General features: G+C 40.2%; 1 protein-coding gene across 5 annotated transcripts in view; it reads left to right on the top strand.

Annotated features, from left to right (window-relative positions):
• Positions 1-25,313, top strand: part of PLD1 (phospholipase D1) — a 247,731-nt gene that overhangs the window by 202,955 nt on the left and 19,463 nt on the right. For all 5 annotated transcript variants that reach the window (XM_089675518.1, XM_089675516.1, XM_089675517.1 and 2 more), the window contains 5 exons: positions 662-772; positions 2,860-2,948; positions 5,227-5,340; positions 5,970-6,019; positions 13,992-14,126. In XM_089675518.1, the coding sequence (XP_089531644.1) occupies positions 662-772; positions 2,860-2,948; positions 5,227-5,340; positions 5,970-6,019; positions 13,992-14,126 (499 nt within the window). The remainder of the gene's footprint in view (positions 1-661; positions 773-2,859; positions 2,949-5,226; positions 5,341-5,969; positions 6,020-13,991; positions 14,127-25,313) is intronic.

The raw sequence follows: 25,313 nt of genomic DNA, 5'->3' as shown, positions 1-25,313 counted from the left end.
AAGCATAAGAGGTGATGTAATAGTGATATACAAATATCTTAATGGCTATTCAGGAATAGGAAGAAAACTGTTCAACCTCAGGTGTCTTAAGAGAACACACGGCCACTCAATGAAGTTAGACAAGAAGCGGTTTAACTATAAACTTCGTAAGGGGTTCTTTACTGTCAGATTGGTAAGGATGTGGAACTCCCTTCCACAGTTGGTGGTGTCAGCAGAGTGTGTTGATCATTTCAAAATACTCTTCGATGGGCATCTTAGCGAATGGAATACACAGGGATATGGAAAATGGTATTGACATATGTATGTGTGAGATAGATATATATATACACACACCCCCCACACAGGTTGAACTGGATGTACTGGTTTCTTCTTTCTTACCAGCTGTGTAATTTTCTACAACCCACTAATATACTTTTGTGCTATGAGCTTGTAGGTCTCTTAATTTTAGTGGCGGTTCCCTGAGATCTGAAAACCATTTTAAGGGTTCCTCCATGGCAATCAGGTCAGGCAAGGCTGGTTTAGATGTTGGGTTACCTAAAATGTATAACCAAAATTTTAATGTACCTGGTACAACACATTGCTTGCCCTGAACTGTTTATATGTTTGTGCTGACAAAAAATGTAATTCTTGTGTCTAATGTTCTTGTTCTGACCCTTCCTAGGTGATCCGTTCTGCAGCAGACTGGTCAGCAGGTATCAAGTACCATGAAGAGTCCATTCACAATGCGTACATCCACGTAATAGAAAACAGCAAGCACTACATATACATTGAGGTATAATAAAATACTGTATTGTTGCAATTTGGACTGCAAGGGATTGTGATTGCCTGAGTTAACAGTGCTATGTTCTGTTTTAAAATTGTGTTTTCTGACCAATCTATGTAATCTTGAACAAATCTCACTTGAAGAGTGGGTTAAAACCTAAAAGATAAACCTGGTAAACCTAACAGTAGGCAGTCTTAATAGTAGGCAAAACTGGTATATGCATATCCTAAAAGACTTAAAGGATAAGTTCACCTTTTGGAAGCATGTTACATGTTCCAGCTATTTTTAGGCTGCTTCCACTTCCTAATCCCCCACCTCTCTATGAGAGCGGGCTGGGGATCTTCTCCCCGCACTCATTGCCTCTATTTGAAAAGAGCATGGCCGTGCGGAACCCTGCACAGATTTCTGCGAATGAATGAACTACAATTACCAAAATCCTTTGCTGCTGATGGCTCGTAGTCCCTAATGAACTACCAGGGTGCTGTTGATTCCTCCTGTCGTGTAACTGCCTGCCTGCATGAAGTACGGGCAAACAGCTTACACTGACAGTCTGCAGGAGCCCTGTATTGCACCTACAATCTGCTGACCATGGGTGCAATGCTTTCCAGGCTCCTACAAAAAAGAAAAATGGTAAATGCAGATTTTTATTTTTTACCTGCAAAAATGTGCATTCATTATTTATTTATTTTTTTTTTTTAAAGGTGACCTTATCCTTTAAAGCTGAAATCCAAATGTCCTGTAAATTTAAATCATTTGGGTCAATCTCTTTCTACCTGGGTTTGTCAGATTGGTCAAAGTATGCAGTACCAGCGGGAATAAGCCCTCATATGCAATCATACACATACAATAATGTGGAGCCAGACAAGCTAAAATACAAAGATAAGCAATGTGGTACCAAAGGAATAAGGATCATGAGACAATTCTCTTGGAATAGTTTTGAAAGTCCAAAGAGCAGAGGTTTGGAACAGATGAGCACACAGAAGTTGAGGCAAAAAGAGAGAGAGATCAGTTTACATGAGGAGTAACCTGGAACTAAAAGTCAGACACGTGCTGAGACAGAGCCAGGGATTCTAAACACTCTTGGGGACTGGATAGATGGAAATAACAGCAGGAATTGGACAGATGATCACACAGAAGTACACCTTATTGAAAGTAATCTAAACACTGTAACAGGCGATTGGAGTGTGAACTCCAGCATCCCTTTAAAGGAGCATTGGTTGGTCAGATAATGTACCCTTCTCCAGACTTCTTCACATGCACAACACACAAGAGATGAATGAGAAGAGCACATTTGCTAACACAGGGGCAAACAATTGGAGCCAGGAAGCAGATTTGATCACAGGAGAGTGATCAGAAAGGAAAGCAGCAATAGTTGGTCAGATATACCCAGGGAAGGGCAGGATGAGAAGCAGGTGGACATAAGTAGACAAAGAGGCCAGGAGAAACAGCGGCAGCAAATAAAGGGCCCAGAAGGGACAGGCGGACCTAGGCATTACAGCAGGAACATGAAGTCCCAATCAACCAGGGATGGACCATCAGATGGCAAATTGATAGACAACCTCCCAACACAGGAGTAATCAGGATGACCATTAAAGAAACATCTGATCAATGAACAACCAAGTAGACTACCAATGATCAGCCTAAAAAAACTGAGCAACTGACTCCTTGTACAGGCAAGTGAGAATCCTATTTCTAGCAGTGGCTCTGCAGCATATCAAGGCAATATCAAACAACATATTTTTGTTTGGTTTTCCTTTTTATCCAGCATGACACTTTGTCACATTAAACATAGCATCAATACTTTGAAATACAACTATTGCTGACCAAATTGTAAATGTGGGAATTGGTGAGAGATCTTGCTCAATCACTCAGTGTGAAAAAAACCTCACTATGATGCCACTTTACAACAAATCTTTACAACTAATTCAAGGTTTCCTATTTCATTGTTGGCAAGTACCCCTCTATACATCTGCCTTTCCTTTCTTTGTCCACCATTCTCTCTCTATCTCTTGTTCGCACTCTAATTTGTATCCCAATACCTTTCCCTTTTACCCTCCCTGATTTTATATTTTAATATTATTACTTCTTTTTTTTAGAACCAGTTCTTTATCAGCTGTTCTGACAATAAAGTTGTGTTTAACAAGATTGGTGATGCAATTGCTCAGAGAATCATCAAAGCTCACAAGTAAGTTCTTATCCTGTCACCTACTTATATTATACTTTCGTAAGCTAACAATTGCTGCCTAGTTCATAAAAGATTTATTAGCTGACAATTTATAAGTGCAACATATAACTAGCAATCGGGATACATTTTACTAAAGTCTGACCAATCCAGGATTCATTTAAAGGCATTGTACACTTTCAAATGGTTTTTGTTGTTTTGATTATTAGTACAGTCATATTCATTGTGTTTGTTTTTCTTACCCTGTAAAGATTACAATCTGATGTTGTAGTGTTTGTAATGAAATTGTCAGTTGATTTCCCTATATCCATGGATCTAGTCACCAGAGAGACAGGACATTTCTTATTCTGGGTCCCACCACATCCAGTGCAGGCCTTGCCATTTCTTCAGTGTTGCATGAGATGACAAATGCATCTCTTGCAGCTTGGTGATTTCTCTGCCTGTTTGTGTCTGTGTCACATTTAATTACTGTTTAGCGATCACATGCAGAGCACTAAGCGGAGATACCCGGGGATTGTGGGATATACAGTTTCTTTACAGGAAATGCAAGTACCCAGACTACAGACAGCGGCCATGTATTGCTCTGTGCAGTGCCATGCCACATGCGTCATGCTGAACACAAGTGTAAATCTTCACATTCCCTTGTCAGATGTTTCTACAATACTTTACAAATAGGGTACCATGAAATTGCATGATCAAAGCACATTGTATGCAGGTGAAACCCAAGGTGCAAGTAGGAAGGTTTACAATGCCTTTAAGAATAAGCACTCTTTAGTGAATATGGCTGTAAGTGGTTTTTATAGCATTCTTAAACAATCATTCTTGGTCATTATTTGTGCATTATTACAGGTACTTATATAGCGCTGCCAATTTATGCAGCATTTTGTATATATAATATACATTCACATCAGTCCCTGCCCTCAAGGAGCTTACAAACTTTGGTCCCTAACTCAAATTCATACATACACATACTAGGGCCAATTTAAACAGGAGCCAATTAACAGAAATTAAAAGCATGGCTTTGGAGTTCATTAGAGTTGTTAAGCTATGTGCTCAGAAGTGGGCACCTCTTGGTGACTGTTAACCAATCCTGTTTCCAGGTAATTTTGGGAGCCCCAAATCGTATGATCAACACTAAAGTTTGCAACCAAAGTCTGCACGGTTGCTGTGTAGCTTGCCCCTACCTGCTGCCCATGCCTCCCAATTGGTCCTTAAGACCACCAAATAATTTTCATATTATAGCACCTAATTGGGTTTCCAAAGGTGTTGCTTTGGAAAAATGTTTGTGCATGTAGAGATGGGCCTGCTATCCAACCCAGAGGACTAATTTATTTAACAAAACCACAGGTATGTTTTAGGTTAGGCTTTGTTAACAAAGCTTTAACAAAGGTGTCAAATGCAAAGCCCGCGGGCTGAATCTGGCCTTCCAGGCCATTTCATGTAGCCCTTGCACCTCTCCTTGTTTCCATCCCCACCTTGTCTCGGCAGATGGAAGCAGAGAGGAGAATAGAACTCCTGTGCCAAATCCTGCACCTCTCAGTGCAGCTGCAGCACCCCCTCATCTCTGCCTCCCCTGGTCTCAGCATTCAGCAGACTCTGGTAAATGACTCCACTCCTCTGGTCCTCCTCCAGACCCTGCTCTTTCTGCTTTCCAGCTCTGCCCCCAAAGGGGATGCACAGTGATGTTAGGGGGAGGGTGTGGATTTCTTGACATCTGATGTAATGGGGGGTGGGGTGCTCTGGACATCTAGACTTACAGATACAACTGGCCCTTTGAGAGTAACCATAATGCTGATACGGCCCACAATGAAATGGAGTTTGACACTCCTGCTTTAACACAAGAATACATTTCTCTATTATAGCTATGTGGCTGTAATATTCTACTTTTAAGACCCCCATACCACACCAAGCTACACTAATAAGTTATTATGATGACCCACCTAATCTAACCAATTTGTGTACAGTCATGCAGGACCTTGGCTATTCTGTTTTTGGTAGATCTAAAGAAGATTGTACAATCCGATTGTAATGTGTGTGCTGGGCTATACTGGACTTAACTGAAAATAAATGCCACTTTTTGGAAGTCTGCGTATCCTGGTGTGTTAGGTTTGTGAATTGAGCCCATTACCCTTAAAATAATATATTGATTTATTTTCTCTAAATATTATCAACCTGTAAACCGGGAAGGGATCATTTTGAATAACCTAGAACACATCCAGCTTGATAAAAAGTGTGCTAATGTACAGAAGTGTCATACGGTGTACTATGTTCTGACTTGCAGGGAAAACAAAAGGTATCGGGTGTACGTCATCACTCCGCTCCTCCCTGGGTTTGAAGGAGACATTTCAACGGGAGGAGGAAATGCCTTGCAGGCTGTCATGCATTTCAACTACAGGTAACGCAAAGCATACAAATACATTTTAAACTAGCAACACAATATGTTAATGAAACTGCTGCAATCTTTGTTAAAAGATTACTGGGATGGGAATATGTACAAATCACCTGTCAAATGCCCTCTGAAAAGAGATCCACCTTCATAGGGTGACTCGAGTGTAAATGAGTCCCTGAAAGTAGGAACAGCACACATTTTGTTTCAATTTCTTTGCTCAGTGCTTTGCAGAGTTTGTTTTTCAGCTCTCTATCTTGTCTGTCTGTATAGAACTTCACAGCGTTCCACTCATTTCAAGAACTGCAGTGATTTTCAACTTCTACTGTTCTGTAGTTTGGCTCCCTCATGTGTCCATTTCTATGTAGCATTCGTGTGCAAACTGCTGGATATAGTCTCCTGATCGTCTAGGTGTATTTGTGTCATTGGGTAATTTGGTGGTTGATAAATTATACCACAGCTACTTATCTGATTTCCACAGGCCTAATAGCCAATAAATTGGTGTAACACACATACCAAACTGATACACAGAAATGACTTTCTATTAATTACTTTGTAATTTCTAATATGTCTGTGTTGTGCTCATTTCTTGTCCACATTGTGCTCTGAGTTTGATTTTCGATATCAATTATTTATAGGACCATCTGCAGGGGAGAGCATTCCATCATTGAACAGCTGAAAGCAGAAAGTGAGTTTTTTTTTTGTTTTGTTTTGTGTTTTTTTAAACTTTTTCTCCTTTCCTGTACACATCAAATTAATAAAAAAATTAATCAAAGTTGGTTTTGATACAGTGTTTCAGTTATGTGATATTCTTCTGCACATAACACATAGATCTTTTGTAAATGACCATATAATTTCCTTTTTTATGGTGATCTTTGTGGAAGTCACTTAGCATGACAGTTAGTAATTTCAGTACTGCACTAATGTGTATGCTGCTGTCCAGATAATGTCTCTCTTGGGACATTTATACATGACCACTATTGTGTGTATGCTGTGAATAGCTTTATGCTTATGTGTCAGGTTATTATTTCTAAAGTCATTTGTTAGTTTATAATGAAGTTCAAACTACTTAGGCCTATATTCATATACAAATCAGTACATGCTATATTAAATAAAAAGTCAACCTTTTTTTTCATAATGCCATAATGAAAAGCTGCTATCAGTTTTAACTATGTCCACACTGGAGAAATTTATCTTGACCACTTGTTTTTTTCCGTTTCCTGGCATCCATCACCTGGACAGGAAGTGAGTGGAAAATTCTCCTATGGGAGCACAAAAAACAGCCATATCCTGACAAGGATTCAAACACATTCCTGCTCCGCTTAACGCAATTAAAAAAAAAAAAGTCTTGGAAATTGGGAAATATTCCCCCCTTCCTATTTTGTATAAAACATCAGGATGGGAAATTGGCAACAATTAAAGTGATACTAAACACACACTGTTTAATTTACATTGTCCCTTCTATTTCTGTATATGGATGATGGTACTGTAATTATTTAATTAAAAAAAATTACCTTTTTCCTAATTGATATACAGCTGTCACATGACCTTGCAGTTTCTCAGTCTGTCTGCAGAGAAACCTAGGCAGGAGGAGCTTCTAGTCCTCTGCTGTTGGTCACATGTTTTAAAATAGAAAAAAAAAACAAAAACAAACTGCCTTTTGGAATACAAAGTAAAAATAAATATCAATAAACTGTTTTAAATTGGCATTCAAATATATATTTGAAATCAAATCTTTATTATTTTTTGCCAGTAGCATGCTGTGGGCAGATTTCTGCCAGTCAGGGGCTGTGTTACAACCCCTCCAGCATGTGTCTTAGAATAACAGGGAGGTGATGTCTCTATTAATCTACATATAATATCCTGCCCTCATTGTGTTTAGCTGGTTAGTGGGCATGGAGGAGGAGGAGAGATGCAGTGGGCTGTCATTTACCACTGTGTATATGCCCACATGTGTGACTCTATAGTCACATGGGCTGCTCAGATGTGATGGGGAGGAAATGCACAGCATAGGAAGTCACTGAAAACTGAGCATGTGCAGAGCTGCCAACAGTGCTCTGCAAAATTCCCATCTGCAATGGGGACATGGACAGAAGGGGGAAACAGAGAAAAGCAGTATCAACCAGGTTTTATGCAGAATACAGAAAACTAATCTCGTAGTGACTAATCTCATCTTTTTTTAATGATGTGGGATTACTGACACTTTAAAACTCAACAGTAATCATGTCCATTCCAAACTCTATCTAAAACTAATACACAAACAATGTATTAGTATGGCCATGCTATACCTTCTCTATAAATGCACATGCTCTATGTTAATATAGGCTGCTCAGAACACAACCAGGTTGTACTGGCTTATACGAACCATTTCTTTTATTAAGTGATACAGCTGCTGTGAGTGCTGATTTGCTGAAGTGGAGATTGACGTTATCTGCCCATCTCGCCACCTCTGCCAATCAGAGGAAGTCTTGTACTGGTAAAAATACAAGGCTTTCTGTAAATGAGAAGCATTTGGCCTGACTCCATTTTTGTTCCAGCATCAAATAGGAAGCCTCCTGAGATGCTGCGGAAACAGTGCTGCTTGCTTTACATAGCTTGTGTTATGATGCAATACTCGCAGCCATCACTTAGTAAAGAAAGTAGTTTGTTTGGGCCAGCTTGGTGCAAACAAACTATTTAAACCTGGAGGTAGGCTTTTATGCCTCTTTTGGTTAATTTTCAGCCTGTTTTGGATTTTTCTATGAGTTTATTTCCATGTTCCACCTACCCTGATGCAGATGTTAACACTGCTTAATCTTTACGCTCTGAGCAACTAGTTGATTCCCTTCCAGCATTTCTGTGTGACCAGTTTGTATTTTTAGTGGCCTGGTACTAGCTAAAGTCCTGTTTCTGGTCTCTTCATTGCTTTTGGTATTGTAATACGCCAGGGCAATTGGGGGATTGGTTTGGGTCTTAACCCTTAGCTTGTTTTGTTGGGCCTTCACTTTTATCTAGTGAGTAGAATTTAGGTTGCTGTATATATAAAAGTGCACTGCAGGACATAGTCCTTTGATGAGGGTATTCTCACCTGTTATTCTCACCTGGTTACGCTACCTGCAGAGGATGGAGCAATATCCCATGGGGCACAAATTCAGACTTGCTGGAAGTAGTACTCTATGAAGGAAGAATCATTTGGACCAATTTCACATGAACAAATACCTATCATTTTTCATTTCTGCTTTGCCAGTCTGGTTTTTTCTTTTTTTTTCTCACACCTGTGGTTCTCCTGTCTGTATTCATGCATGGGTAGTCTGGTCACAGTGCTCGGCTGCGGAATTCTTGTATAAAAGTGTGTATTCTGCATAGTCTTCAGGGGACATCTCTTTGGATCAATTCCATTTTATCAACTGAAAAAGCTTAAGGAATAGACTGATAGTCTTCCCCCTCTCTGAATGCCAACAAATCTTCCTTTCATTTCTCCATTTCCTCCTGGAGACCTTTTTAGGCTGGTTCCTTGTGTGGCTGCAAGGTCTGGCAATCAAACATTGCCAAATCCTCGGACATGCAGTCTTCGGCATGCAGATGCGTGCCCATATTGCAAAGCGGGGTGACCTTGACAATTTGCATGTCTGATATTTGAATGCAGAAGGTGGGTATCCCAGGGTTACCAACTGAAGTTTTGCTCTTTGCCCCTCTTATTCCTATAAACAAAAGGGGGATTTGCCCTGTCTTGGATTTCTGGACTTCATTTGAATCCAGAAATTGCACAGCAAATCCACCACATCTCTCACTGCCTCCCTTCAGCAGGAAAACACTCTGAGTTTTGTGGACACCAAGAATGCATATCTGCATGTTCCTGTCTTTCCAGCACAACTACCCTTCCCACACCTGTCTTAACTACACTACCACCTCTGATGGACAGCATGGTGATGACCATCCAAATGTTACAGTAATGCAGGTGTATCCTAAAACTTTAAAAACCGTTTCTGGAACTGACTGACTATTTGGAGTATCTGGGTCTAGTCCTGGACAGCTCCAGTCATGCGTGTTCCTTCTACAGTAGAGACTTCAGACACTCAAGTCTCAGGTTTGAAATCTGTGGCCCAGGAGCTTTTTTTCGACTTTATACTTGTGTACTTTGTCTGTTAATAGCCTCTTAGGAGGCAGTCCCATTTTTTCAGGTTCACTCCAGGATTTTGCAACGCATTATTCCATTGTCATGGTACTTGTCAATCCAGTTTGTGGACAGACTGATTCATCTATCACCAAGGACCAGAAAGATAGAATTCTGGGGACTGGGATGTTGGAGGAGCCTCATCTCTAAATCAACATCCTGAAACATCGGGCAATTTGGCTTTCTCTACAGTGTTGGACCATCCTGCTGTAGAGTCATCTGACCTACATTCAGTCAAACGCTGCCACAGCAGTGGTGTACATAAATCATCATGAGAAACCAGCAGTTTTGCCACTGAAATGCCCCCTTTAACAGGGCTTGATTGAAAACAATGTCACTGGACTAGAATTCAGCTGTTATTTGCTCCAGTATGACTACAAGCACCGGCCTTGCCAGCAGCTAGTTTGGCAGCAACCTTGCTGATCTTCTTTTTAGACCACCAAAAGCTGTTGTATATTCGTGGGATTATCTCTGACTTTTTTTTTTTCTCTATAAAGTTGTATCTAGACCTCTTGGCAATGGTGTGGTACTTTAGTTTCCATATATACAGTCATGGCCGAAATTGTTGGCACCCTTGATATTTTTCCTGAAAATCAAGTATTTCACACAAAAAAGGTATTGCATTAACACATGTTTTGCTATACACATGTTTATTCCCTTTGTATGTATTGGAACAAATATAAAACAGAGGCAGAAAAGCAAATATGACATAATGTCACACAAAACCCCAAAAATGGGCTGGACAAAAGTATTGGCACCCTTAACTTAATATTTGGTTGCACACCCTTTGGAAAACATAACTGAAATCAGTCGCTTCCTATAACCATCAATAAGCTTCTGACACCTCTCACCCGGAATTTTGGACCACTCTTCCTTTGCAAACAGCTCCAGGTCTCTCTTATTGGAAGGACACCTTTTCCCAACAGCAATTTTAAGATCTCTCCACAGGTGTTCAATGGGATTTAGATCTGGGCTCATTGCTGGCCACTTCAGAACTCTCCAGCGCTTCTTTGCCATCCATTTCTGAGTGCTTTTTGACGTATGTTTGGGGTCATTGTCCTGCTGGAAGACCCAGGATCTTGGACGCAAACCCAGCTTTCTGACACTGGGCCCTACAGTGCGACCCAAAATCCTTTGGTAATCCTCAGATTTCATGATGCCTTGCACACAGTCAAGGCACCCAGTGCCAGAGGCAGCAAAACAACCCCAAAACATCATTGAACCTCCACCATATTTTACCGTAGGTACTGTGTTTTGTTCTTTGTAGGCCTCATTCCGTTTTCGGTAAACAGTAGAATGATGTGCTTTACCGAAAAGCTCTATCTTGGTCTCATCTGTCCACAAGACGTTTTCCCAGAAGGCTTTTGGCTTACTCAAGTACATTTTGGCAAACTGTAGTCTTGCTTTTTTATGTCTCTGTGTCAGCAGTGGGGTCCTCCTGGGTCTCCTGCCATAGCGTTTCATTTCATTTAAATGTCGACGGATAGTTCGCGCTGACACTGATGCTCCCTGAGCCTGCAGGACAGCTTGAATGTCTTTGGAACATGTTTGGGGCTGCTTATCCACCATCCGGACTATTCTGCGTTGCAATCTTTCATCAATTTTCCTCATCCGTCCACGACCAGGGAGATTAGCTACAGTGCCATGGGTTGCAAACTTCTTGATAATGTTGCGCACTGTGGACAAAGGCAAATCTAGTTCTCTGGAGATGGACTTGTAACCTTGAGATTGTTGATATTTTGCCACAATTTTGGTTCTCAGGTCCTCAGACAGTTCTCGTCTCCTCTTTCTGTTGTCCATGCTTAGTGTGGCACAGACAGACACACAATGCAAAGGTTAAGTGAACGTCTCTCCTTTTTATCTGCTTTCAGGTGTGATTTCTATATTGCCCACACCTGTTACTTGCCCCAGGTGAGTTTACAGGAGCATCACATGCTTGTAACATTCTTATTTATCCGCAGTTGTGAAAGGGTGCCAATACTTTTGTCCAGCCCATTTTTGGAGGTTTGTGTGACATTATGTCGAATTTGCTTTCTTTCCTCCCTTTTTTTGTTTTGTCCCAATACACACAAAGGGAATAAACATGTGTATAGCAAAACATGTGTTAATGCAATACGTTTCGTGAGAAATACATGATTTCCTGGAGAAATATCAAGGGTGCCAACAATTTCGGCCATGACTGTATATAGACATGGCATATTTCTAGAGCCAGCATCAGTAGCGTCTGGGCCCAAGGGAGTGGTCCCTACACCCAGAGGTGGTCCAAGACCTGTGTACAGGTGGGAGACAAGGGATGTGTTCCTCCTGACCTTCAGATTCAACAACCAACTAGACAGGTTTGTTTTCAGATACAAGGATCCTCTAGCAAAGGCAGTGGATACTCCTTGTGGCTTTATGGGGCCTGTACACCCTGATCTACACCTTTCCTTTCCTGAAACCTCTTCCTGGTCTGTTTCACAGGATCGAGATAGGAGACATTCCAGTGATCCTCCTCCCTTCATATTCCTCCTCCGGGTATACTGGCTTCTCTACTCACCATCTCTAGGTATTTTAGCTAGCAGACCATCATCCACCAGCTATTCCTATCAAGGTGCACCCTTCTAGAGCTGTGTGTGCTTTTTGCTTTTTTCAGCATCAACTAACTTTTCCAGGTTTGCAAGGCTACCACCTGGTCTTCTGTTTTTGATTTTCTAAGTTCTACGGCTGAAATATCACGCTTTATTTGATGCTAGCTTCAGGCAGTAAATCTTTCAGTTGGCTTTTTGAGCTGCAAGAAGTCCCCAGTTTGTTTTTTGCTTGGCTGTGTTAGCACTTGTTGCTATGTTGCACATCCCTCACTTGAACTGTCTGTGAACGTCCTGATAGTCTAAGAATTCTGTGTCCCTCAATAGACAAAGTAAATAGGATATTTGTACTCCACATTAAATGCTTTTCTTGGAATCCAATCAGGAACACATATCCCTTCCCCCTTTTGTCATTATTTTCACGCTCTTGGTACTAGTGTACTGCAAAACTAAGGCCTATTGTTTGTAGGCAGGAGTACTTTGTGCTGTCCAGCATGTTGTGTTTTTTAATGTTATAATCTGGCAGTTTTAAGAATGTCTTTGTCTCTCAACGGACAAGAAAATTTTTTTACAGCAGGTACAAACATCCTGTTATCCTTGGTAACTAGTTGCTGTTATCTCTGCATCTACAGTTTTTTTATGTGTAAAATGACCACCCTTTTCCTGAGTCTCTGCCTTGTGCTTAGTGCTTGCAAGGGAGACTGCACTAGATCATAATATAAAGAGCTGTAGTTCCACTTACAGCCCTCTAAGAATTCTGGTAAATCTGACTGCCTGGGATTTTATAAATTCAGATTAAGGGCTCATGTACACAGGGCATTTGGAAAACTCTTCTGAACAATGGAAACTGACTGCTGGAAAACGTAGGTTAAAAAAACGTCAGTTTAGCCGCGCTTGAATACCGCGTTTATGCGCGTTTGCATTTAGAAGTGTTTTTAAAAGATAACCTTAACTATTACAGACATTTTTAGAGGAATAGAGAGAGCAGAAGCAGAGAGAGCAGCTTGAGTTGAGATTACCAGTCTTTACTGGTTGTATAAACTATGGATCCCATCATGAGCATAATGCGGCACGTTCTACCATTTTTTCCTTCACGCGAAACCTGGAACTGACTGCACTGGTGTACTGGGTCCATTTGAATACATGGAAAACGCTTTGCATACATTTCTGATGATGAAAAAAGGCTCTGAACAGCATCTGGACATTGAACAGTTAAAAAACACTTCTAAATGTAAACTCTTAGAAACGTGGTTAACCGCGTTTACAAGCGTTTGGTGTTTGAAACGCCAGTAAAATCTACTCCTGAACGCAAGTTTGGTGCGTTCAAAAAAATGACTGTAAACTCAACTGCCTGTAAATGACTATGTGTACATGGACACATAGGAAAACATTAGGGAGAGTTCAGGGGCTGCTGAAAAAAACGCAGAAAATCTCCTAAATGTGAGTTTATCAGCTGCAGTGTACAAGAGACCTAGAGGTAAATTGAGGAGACTGCATGCCTTACATTAATCTAAAGTTTTTTTTGTAACTAGCAGTAATCTTTCACAGATTGACATGAATTATTCCTTGGAAGTTAACAAAATTAGTTGACACTATTTGTTGAAATGTTTGTTTTATATTTTTAAAAGTGATAAAGGCAAAGTATTATTTTTTCATCTGATTGAAATGTTGGCTCTTTTAGTTTCTTTCCCAATACTTCTTGTCCCAGCAAGTAATTGTGTCAGAATTTACAGAGATTATAACCGTTTTCTACCATGTAAAAATATTTTGGAGGAAGTTTCACTTTTAGTAAAAGAATTTGTAAGCCAATTACAGAACATCCAGCTTCTATTTTGCTGACGGCCTTATGTTTTTCGTTAGTGCTATGGTTTCTTTACCTGCAGTTTTTGGTGACATTAGTCAATAGGAGATGGTTTTAATAAAAGCTGCTCTTTTTTTTTCAGTTGGGGATAAATGGCTGAACTACATATCTTTCTGTGGTCTCCGAACCCATGCTGAGCTGGAAGGAAACCTGGTCTCTGAACTGATATATGTCCACAGCAAGCTGCTCGTTGCCGATGACAACACTGTCATCATTGGTAAGAAAACAAAGTGTTGTTTTTATGTGCTGCTATCAAACTCTATTACCTTTTTTAAATTTCCCTGCTCTCCTGCATTAAGTTGATCTAAAATATGTAACTAAACCTAAGAGATCTGTTTGTAAAAAGTCACAATTGATACTTTGTGGGATATTTCTGTGAGGATTTTGACATTTTAATACTATATATCTGAATTTCAACCATATTTTCATAAAGGTGCTATTTGGTAGGTAGATTTTGCCAGGTCATAAAAACTTTCTGCTAGTTGTTTTCTTAAATATTTTAATGGTAATTTATACTACCTTAGTTCTTGAATTCTCCTTTCTTTTCACCAGAGAAAAGGTGGAGAGGGAACTTCACTTCACTGAATATTTTTGTTCCATTTCCAAAAAAGCCTGTAAAAATCTATTTTTTTAATGATTTTCAGCATTATACCTTTTTATGTCAAAAAGAGAAAAAAACATACATAATTTAGAGGGAAAATAGGGTTGTAAAATGAAATGCTGTTATTTCTCTGACCTTTTGTAAATAGGTCTCTAAGGTAATAAAACAGGATGATATTAAACCTAATTCTGTGCAAAAATGCAATTTCCCTGCACCAGTATTCTGTCTTTACTTATCTGTGTCACTGCTGTATCATGTTTAAACATGATATATTAAAGAATCTATATTTTAGTCATTGGCATAAGGTGAATTGTCTCTCTTATTGCAACTTGCATGGATGGGTTCACTATGAATTCCGCACATGCAGACGTGGACAAATTTGTTGGTACCATTAGAGTTCATTAAAGTGTTACTAAACCCACAACAGTAAAATCAGCCTACATAATGCAGTAAAGCATGCTTGTTATACTCACTGTGGAACCTAAGGGGTTAATCCTCTGCATTGTGTAAAAAGGCTGTTTGATCCTGACTGCTCTGTTCTTCCCCTAGTTCAAGCGTCCACCTCTTATCTCCTGATAAGACTGACTGAACCGTAGGCATTTTGCACATACTAAGTTTGGTGTGTATTGCTTAGTTATTTTTTTTTCCTTGGGAGAGTGCATGTGATCAGCACTGGTCAGACAGAGGTCAGGGGTTTTGCATCCTTGTAGAGGAGAATGAAAACTCCTCCTACAAGCTTTAACCAGTGCTCAGCTGGACACTGTTAGAGGTCACAAGACTGTTCTAACTTCTGATGAGAAAAGGTATTTAGCAGTTTATATTTACTAAAATAATTGCATTTCCATGTTCTGTGTACTGTGGGAGACAAGATATAGTAGAGTGCAGGGCCCTGGGTTTAGTAACACTTTAAGCCTAGGACCTCACCTGCAGCCACTGCACATAAAAATGCACTGCAGCTCAGGAGATGTGTGTGAGTGCCATTAATCCTAATGGCACCCGCACACACTGGAAATCGCATCAGCAGCTTCCCGCACTGGAAACCATACTGCACTTGCGGTTTCCATGCAGGCTGCGGTTTCAAAAATAGAGCAGGGACCTTTCCCTGCATTTTTCAGGAGGCACGGCAGCCCATTCAAATGGTATGTCATAGTGTAGAGCAAGAAATGTATGAAATAGAAAGAATTTTGTATAAACACAACCTAAAGCTGGCCATTGATGGATTTCCGTGTGTTTTTTTGAGCAGCCAAATTCATTCATGTAGAACTGTGTACACATTTTTTTAACTTCTAGGTAGTCATGTAAGTACAGAGAGGTCTGCACATATAATTGCATACAATCCAGAGATGCCGGGGGCTCTAATTTGCAAATAGCGACTTTAATTCTTGAAATTGCTCTTGGTCCCACTCCTATAACTTTTCTGTTGATTAGTAAGAATGTCTTTCACAAGGATTGACTAGTGGGGAGATATAAAAGGGATGTAAATAGGCATGGTTTTGGAAATAAATTGCATTTTAGGAGCTGGGGGTGCTCTACAGCTTATATGTGAATATAAAATGTTGCCTGCAGTTTAGTCCTTCAGCACTACCTCTGCACTTGTTGACTGCTCTTATAATTCTGATTTATTCGGCTTTGTATGTAATTTGATATGATATAAAGGTATGCAGGTCCCAGCATCTTGGTAAACTAGCTACACAACACCCTGGAGCAGGGGCTGGTGGTAGAAATCATAGGGCCCCATACAGCCTACCTGACATATTTACCGGCCCCCACTCTCCATCCTGAAACACTACCCCTGTGTGCCCGCAGAAGCTGCTAGCTGGAGAGAAGAGAAGCCATCAGTGCTGCGGGGGAAGAGGACACACTGGGGGAACCCAGACAGCAGGTGGGGGGGGGGGGGTGGCAGGGCAGATAGTAGAACCAATCCCCCTGCAGCGCAGCTAGAGGGAAACAGAGGAGTAGAAGCAGGCAGCGCAGCAGGTTGATCCACAGGAGACACAAGTATCAGCAATAAGACAGTACAGCTGGCCCTCATGCTTAGCAGGTGCCCAGACCCCCCTTTTGAACTGATGGGGCCCAGCCCTGGCATAGGAGGCTGGTTGGACTGCCTTATTCCTGCCCTGGAGTGTCAAGTCCACAGGCTGTAGTTTTTGAAACTCTAGTGAAAGAGGTCTTATTTACTCAACTAGAAGAAATAAAACATAAATAGTTTTAAAATGTGTTTACTTCTCTACAAATATGGAAAATCTGTATATGTTTCCCGTTTATTATAGATTCTGCCAAAAGAGGTAATTTATCACATGTGTGGTCAGAATGCTGCTATTCAGGATTGTGAAGAAACTCTTCAGATGCCATGACTTTTATGTTCATGACCAAAGGGAATTAGGGAACTGTAGACGAAGCACTGGTCAGTTTAGTATGACCGGAAATGGCAAATAGACATTTCTGGAATCCCTATTCCCTTTGCATTGATATAGATTTGCAAGGTAGGCAGAACGCCAAAAGCGGGTTGCCCTGCAGATAGTTCGATAAATTCCTGCAGCACATAAGAAATCTTCTAGAACTTTTAAATAACATCTGAGGATTTCCTCTGTGTTGTTGCTTTGTTGTAATTCTAGTGCTGGGCATTGACTGTTGTAGGTTCTTGCGCCTGGTGAAATATTCAGCATACAGTTATTCCGCTGAAACACAAACGGGGTGGGGGTGGGATAGCATTGTCTACTTTTTGTGTATTGTACATACTCATAGTGGGCTTGAAGTTCATGGGTCACTCTTCCATCGTTCTCTTCTCAGCTGTAGGTAAATTTGTGAGTTATGACCAAAGAAGACAAATGCAAACCTTGCAAATGTGTTTGCTTAATTGTCAAATTGTATTTGATAATTAGGCAAGTATCAGTCTCAGAATATAGACTATGCTCCTTCACAATGAGTAGCCAGTTGAGCTAAAAGATAAAATGCTATTTAATGTCTGTGTAAGTATTTAGGGGCTTGGGGTAGATTACTGAGAGGATAATGCTTTCTATATGGATTAGGAAGGACTTGAAATTAAAGAAGAGTTTGAGTTTGACAAGCAAAGGATGCTTTGGCCAGGCCTTCATACATATAACAATTAGAAAATGTAAATAATGCATCAGTCTATAGAAACAGAGACACAAGTAGTAGTCATTTAAATTGGTAGTAAAGTTGTTGTTTTTTTAACTCGTACCTACAGGTAAGCCTATAACAAGGCTTACTTATGGGTACTGAAATATCTCCTAAACACGCACCGTTTATGAGCTATTTACTTGAAAAAAGACTCCGGCACATGCTCTCTGAAGAAACAACATGCCCGTGCCGTTCCTTTAGAGCTGTGTGCCATAAAATTGACTCCCCGCGTGCATGCTTGGGAGTGACGTCATCGCTGCACGGCCATTCAAGCCACGGGAGCCCGTGAACCTGGAAGAAGGACCGGGTGAAGATGGAAGCTTGTCAGCGGTGACAGCGCCCTGCTGGAGGGCTCCATTTTAAGGTAAGTTTCACATAATGTGCTAGTGGGCGATGCATACTAGCTCAATATGACATTGTCTTGCAGGTTTTTGGGTTTTTGTTTGTTTTTTTTTTTACTACCGCTTTAATAAATAAATCTTCAGTAGCTGTTGCCCGGTAGGTTTAGCCACAACATCCAATTAATGTGGGCATTCTGCTTCCCCATATTTACTTCATTCATAATGTTATGATACCAAGTGTCCAGTATTTGATGCCTAGGATGCAAAAATAGCGACAGGCTGACATTGGAAGATTGCAAATCCTCCATCTCTACAGCCTGATGATGGTTAGAATCTAAATAAGGCTTGTCTTTTTTTTTTTTTTCTCTTAAATGAAACCAATTTCTTCCCCCCAACGAAAAAGATAAATCCTTGTATTAAAGGTAAACATCAAACGACAATAGGGTAATGTAGACACGGTTTAATGAAAGAGTCATTTGAATTTCTTTCGTTTTAAGAAAGCAGTAGATGGCTGCCAGTTGACATGGAAAGGTCTTTTTTTTAAGGACATTACAGGGAACCCAGATCTGGATAGATATATGGGAGCTGTGATTGCAGATTTACTTTTGAAAGTGCCGGGACCTGGGCAGGCATACCTCTCTGAATCACTAATCAGGAACAAGCGTATGTATATCAGGTCCATAAACGAATATATAAACTATTGTTTCAGGTTAGTGATAGACCAGACAGTGAAGAGAGGATTGGGGTACAGTCTTTTGAGCTGGCACCTTCAAAAACAAGCCAGCAATAGCACTTTGTGTTACGTCCTAATAGGGAAATTGTAAATAACAATATGACTTGTTTAGCAATTGTATATGATATATAGCACTTAGATTTGCTATCAGGCATAGTAGTAGTTCTTAAAGGGGGAAGAGGCACTGAGATGGCTTTTGTCTGCATATTTATAGGCTGCACATTTTTTCACATCATTGGGAGAAATATTGTTATCTCGCATAAACAATAGCTAAACCATGTAATTATAAATGGATTATTGTAAATACTCATTTACATGAACGGTTGAAGGGCATAAACAACCTTGTGAGTTATACTGCCCCTCAACTACTTCCCTTTTAGCTGGAAAGCCAGTAGCTTGGGGTGCACACTTGCCTGTCATGTTTGGCAGTCACTACCGCCCACCAAATGCAACCCTTTAAAGTCATTGGAGCTGCATTGCAACCTTGCAAAATTCATGCAGTTGCGACTCAGTAGTTAGAGGGTTAAAACAGGCAACGCTTCCTCACTGCTTGTCAAATGCTTTCTAAAAAGTGAGCCAAGCATGGGTCACTCATCAGAAAGCAATGCAGATGCTAACCAAGACCTATAGAAGGTAAGCCTAACAGAGGGGTGTTGCTTTTGGCACCAAAATTTTAGTGCTGGAAATCCAGCCCTGATGACAATTTTTTATGAAACTGGAGCTTTATGTTTCAACATAAATAGTTGTTAGAAAGTGTTGTTATTGGATTAACAGTTTTCATATGTCTACTGATGGTTGAATTCTGCAGAAAAAATAGCAAGCATCAAGAGTGGGCTAACTGTCAGAATGGGGCCCATCTGTCTTGAATCAAAGTCAAGTTTAGCAATTAAACTTGACAAACCTGTTATCTGTTCTTTGAAGAACACAGAGTGCTTTGAAATTAGAATTTTTTTGGCATTGTCTGTTCTCTGAACTCACATTTTCTATAAAGAAATATTCATAAATATGTAGACAGAGCACTTTAAAGCTAAACTTCACTTTTTTTGTAAAATACATTTTTTGAGATTAGCAAATTATAATGTATTATCTCCTTTGTTGAGATATTGGAATCCCTGTCAGTTTCAATTGCTTCACCCTCTTATTTGTCCTGTGACCTTTGGCACCTGGGCGGAATGTAAAGGAAAATCTTAAAATTTTGGGTTGTCACGAGCAACAGTAGAGGAGAAATACAATGTGGACACTTGTTCCAGTGACACCAGTTTAAGAGGGCATTTCCTTCACTCTGGAAAGATTTGTGCTCACTTAATGTTGTGTCCACAGGACAGGAGGTGTAGAGAAATCATCCCCGTGGAACACGATTAGCAAATTCAATACCGGGCGCTTTTACCCCCTTCCTGCCCAGACCAATTTTCAGCTTTCAGCGGTCTCACACTTTGAATGATAATTACTCAGTCATGCAACACTGTACCGAAATGAAATTTTTTTCCTTTCTTCACACAAATGGAGCTTTCTTATGATGGTATTTAATTAGCACTGTTTTTTATTTTTTGAGCTATAAATTAAAAAAGACTGAAAAGTTTGAATAAAACCAGTATTTTCCTTTGTTTCTGTTAAAATTTTGCAAATAAGTAACTTTTCTTCATAAACTTGGGCCAAAATGTATACTGCTACATTGCTTTGGTAAAAATAATCCCAATCTGTGTATATTATTTGGTCTGTGTGAAAGTTAGTCTACAAGCTATGGTACCAATCATTAAAAATTGATCACACCTGATCAAACCTGACGTACTGCCGGCCTATCTCATTTCTTGAGACACCAACAAGCCAGGACAGTACAAATACCCCCTAAATGACCCCTTTTTTGAAAAGTAGACATTCCAAGGTATTTAGTAAGAGGCATAGTGAGTTTTTTGAAGCTGTAATTTTTTTCCCACAATTCTTTGGAAAATGAAAAAGTAAATGTTGTTTTTTTCACACAATTCTCATTATAACAGGTTATTCCTCTCACACTCATACTTGCAGCTAAACCCCAAAACACATTCTGCTGCTCCTCCTGAGTATGGGCATACCACATGTGTAAGACTTTTCTACAGCCAGGCCACATACAAAGGCCCAACATCCAAGTAGTACCTACAGGTATTCTGGAGGCATAAATTACACGTTTAATTTCCTGACTACCGATTACATTTTTTAAAGCCCTGGAGCATGAGGACAATTTTTTAAAGAAAACACCCCATTGTATATTCTATGAGGCATAATGAGTCTCTTGAACATGTCATTGTTTTCCACAAGCTTTCGGAAAATGTGGAGAGAAAATGAACATGTAATTTTTTTACACAAAGTTGTCCATGTATAAGATATTTCTAACACATAGTGTGTGTGTGTGTATATATATATATATATATATATATATACACCAAAAATTACACCCCAAATACATTCTGCTACTCCTCCTGAGAATGGGGATACCACATGTGTAAGACTTTTCCACAGCCTGGCCACAACAGAGGCCCAAAATCCAAGTAGCACCTACAGGTGTTCAGGAGACATACATTACACATCTCATTTCCTGACTACCTATCACATTTTGGAAGGCCGTGGAGCACCAGGACAATGGAATTACCAACAAAATAACCCCATTTTGGAAGGTAAACACCCCAATGTATATTCTATGAGGCATAATGAGTCTTTTGAACATGTCTTTTTTTTTTCCACAACTTTTCCGAAAATGTGGAAAGAAAATGAAAATGTATTTTTTTTTTTACACAAAGTTGTCCATTTATAAGATATTTCTAACGCATAGCATGTAGATACCAACAACTACACCTCCAAATACATTCAGTTACTCTTGTGCATGACAATACCACATGTGTAAGACTTCTCCGCAGCCTGGCCACATCCAGGGGCCCAACATCTAAGTAGCACCTTCAGGCTTCTAACACATAGCATGTACATACCAAGAATGACATTCTAAAAATACATTCTGCTGAGCAAAGGGTAAACAAAAAATTACCTGTGGTTTTAGTAGTGCAGTTGTCCACATAGGAGAGCATTGGTCCAGGCAGCAAGCAGGGACTTGGTCAGTGACAACAATAGGAATTGCCCAGACAGCAGGAAGGAATACTGTTCATAGTCACTACAGGCAGCAGGCAGAGATATTGCCAGCACAGCCAAAGAATTGGTCCAGAAAGTCATGTGGTCAGTAACAGCCTAATGAGTTGTCTAAGCAGAGACATGATCAACACAGTCAAAATATCAGTCCTAGTAGTAGGCAGGAACACGGTCCATAGTACAGGTAGCAGGCAGAGGTGTGGTCAGTTCATGCAGTAGGCAGAGGTATGATGGCAGTAAGTTGTCAGCAGGCAGAAATATCAGGCTTAGGGCCTTAGTCAGGCAAGACCTGGGCACGGGAAAAGGCTTTGTCCTACCCAATCTCTTCGATGCCTCTGGACTAACAGACCCTTTTCCGGGAATTAAAAAACCTGGAAAGCCTCTTCACTTGTGTATACATTTTTTTTAGACATGTCTATGCTGCACTGCTGATGTTTATTTTGATGTTCACTGGTACAGATGTTTATCATTGGTACAGATGTGAATTTGACACTGATACTCTGTGACAGATATTTATCACTGGTACTGGTGCGGATTTAAGACTGGTACTCTGTGACAGATATTGATCACTGGTACAGATGTGGATTTGACATTGGTACACTGTGACAGATATTGATCACTGGTAGAGGTGTGGATTTTACTCTAGTACACTGTGACAGATGTTATTCACCGGTACTGATGTAGATTTTACTCTGGTACACTGTGACAGATGTTATTCACTGGTACTGATGTGGATTTTACACTAGTACTGTGTGATAGATATTGAGCACTGGTAAACTGTGACAAATGTGAATTTGACACTGGTAGGCAGTGACAGATGTTGGCCACTGGTACAGAAGTGGATGATCACTGGTACATTGTAACAGATGTGGATTTGACACTGGTAGGCTGTGACAGATGTTGATCACTGGTACAGAAGTGGATGACCACTGGTACACATGACAGATGTGGATCACTAGTACAGATGTGAATTTTACACTGGTACATTGACAGATGTGGATCACTGGTACAGATGTGAATTTTACACTGGTATCATGACAGATGTGGACCACTGGTACAGATGTGAATTTTACACTGGTACATTGACAGATGTGGATCACTGGTACAGATGTGAATTTTACACTGGTACACCGACAGATGGGGATCACTGGTACATCATGACAGATGTGGACCACTGGTACAGATGTGAATTTTACACTGGTACACTGACAGATGGGGATTACTGGTACAGATGTGAATTTTACACTGGTACACCGACAGATGGTGATCACTGGTACAGATGTGAATTTTACACTGGTACATCGTGACAGATGTGGACCACTGGTACAGATGTGGATGACCACTGGTACACCGTGACAGATGTGGATCACTGGTACAAATGTAGAATTTATACTGGTACACCGTGACAGATGTGGACCACTGGTGCACTGACAGCTGTGTGGGTGACACTATGGGGTGATGTGTTTGTGTAACTTAGTATTACACAAATTGGCTCTGCTTCTCCTCACTAGCGGGCTCTGTGTGAGGAGAGGCAGAGCCGATCAACAGACTGGTGGCTTTGTTGACATTACATAATGGCTGTGATTGGACACAGCCATCATGTGATCAGAAGGGCTAGTCAGAGAGCTCTTCTACCATGTGGCATTGCGTCCAGGGGACACAGGCACACCGAGAGCGCACAGCTGCGCGGCCATGTTCTGAGGGACGTTCTGGAACATCCACTCACAACGGCGAACATCCCACCTTGCTGTTTATGTGCAGTGGCCAGGTGGGAAGCAGTTAAAGAAGAACCATCACTTTGTATGTTTGGGGCTTCCCCCCCCCCCCCCATTCATATCAGTCCCTTTGGGTCTTGTATGGATTCTAAGGAAAACCCCCACAGCAAAATAAAAAAGGCCCTTAGGTTTATATATAATGTATATGTGTGTGTGTGATTTGTGCTGGTACTCTGCGAATGTTGGGTAAATCTGACAGGAGAGAGACCTGTGTGTAAACAACACAGGTCTCTCTCCTGTCAGCAAGGACATGCTGCTTTGTATTTCTCTGCACAGCAGAGAAATACAAAGCAGCATGTCTCCATAGTAAAACACACACCGCACAAAATGTAAAACACACACAGCACTCAGTTAACCCTTTGATCACCCCAGATGTTAACCCTTTCCTGCCCAGTGTCATTATTACAGTGTCAGTGCTTTTTATTAGCACTGATCACTGTATTCGTGTCACTGTGGATGTCAGTGGCAGTTAGTCACTTCCCACCCAGTGTCAAAATGCCTGCCGCAGTCCCCCTATAAGTCGCTGATCGCTGCTATTACCAGTATGAAAAAAAAAAAAACTCCAGTATATACAACACATTGTGATTTTTTTTTTTTTTTTTTTAGCAAAGACATGTAACAAAATACATTTTGGTCTAAATTTATGAAGAAATTTTTTATTTTTTTTTTAATTTTATTGGATGTCTTCTAGCAAAAGGTCAAACATAATGTTTTTTTTTTCTAAATTATCTGCCTTTTTTTGTTTATAGTGCAAAAAATAAAAAACAGAGGTTATCAAATACCACCGAAAGAAAGCTCTATTTGTGGGAAACAGAACATAAATTTAATATATGTACAGCATTGCATGACAGCGCAATTGTCAGTTAAAGTAACACAGCACCATATCGCAGAAAATTACCTGGTTGGGAAGGGGGGTAAATCCTCTGGAGGGCAAGTGGTTAATGTGCGATTTTGTGTGTTGGAAATGCGCACACTACCACAGCACAATAGTATGAACCAGAACTTAATATTGCAGAAACGTATTTAATCTGAGAGGCATGTTTTTTGTTTTTTTTTCAGCTACTGGTTAACTTCACAGATTTACTTTTTTTGTGCATTTGCAGCACATTTTCATGTTAAAATTTTTCCTGGTTGTATGTAGTGATTTCAGCCCACCTTGTTTTTTAACAAGGTCCTGCTTTGCCATTGGACTGGAGTTTTTTGTTAACATGCAAACCGTATTTAAAATACTCTCTAATTGTATGCATATAATTGGTAACAAATCACAAGCCACGGGGCCCTATTAAGACACCTAAGTTAGCCACCACAGTCTAAATTACATTAGCATTATGCAGCCCAGTCTGAGAGCTTGTGATAAAACTATTGCAAAATTGAGCATATGGCTGCCATTTGTTTAAGATCTGCAGTTTTATTACCTTATTTCACACGTGGGATTATAGAAAACAGATGAATATTCTATCCGTGAGCCTGTTTTTATTACTTAATATTACTGATGCTTCTGGAACAGCTGCATGGAATCCATTCAGTTATTAGGTTTAGGAAGATTGGACAGGGTGCAATATGGCTAATAAACCTTACGTGTTTACAAGTCACAAATCAAATAACCTGCATCCTCTTTCTAATGAACTGCATTCAACGAGTCGGTGCCAGAACTGCATATTTGAACATAATGATTAGAAGGAAACTAGCCATAAAAATTAAT

This window comes from Staurois parvus, unplaced genomic scaffold, assembly GCF_062004578.1.
Source record: "Staurois parvus isolate SC_StPar_1 unplaced genomic scaffold, SC_StPar_1.0 ptg000155l, whole genome shotgun sequence".
In the NCBI taxonomy this organism is placed as follows: domain Eukaryota; kingdom Metazoa; phylum Chordata; class Amphibia; order Anura; family Ranidae; genus Staurois; species Staurois parvus.
Note: the sequence above shows the minus strand (reverse complement) of the source record. Positions and strands in the feature narration are given on the sequence as shown.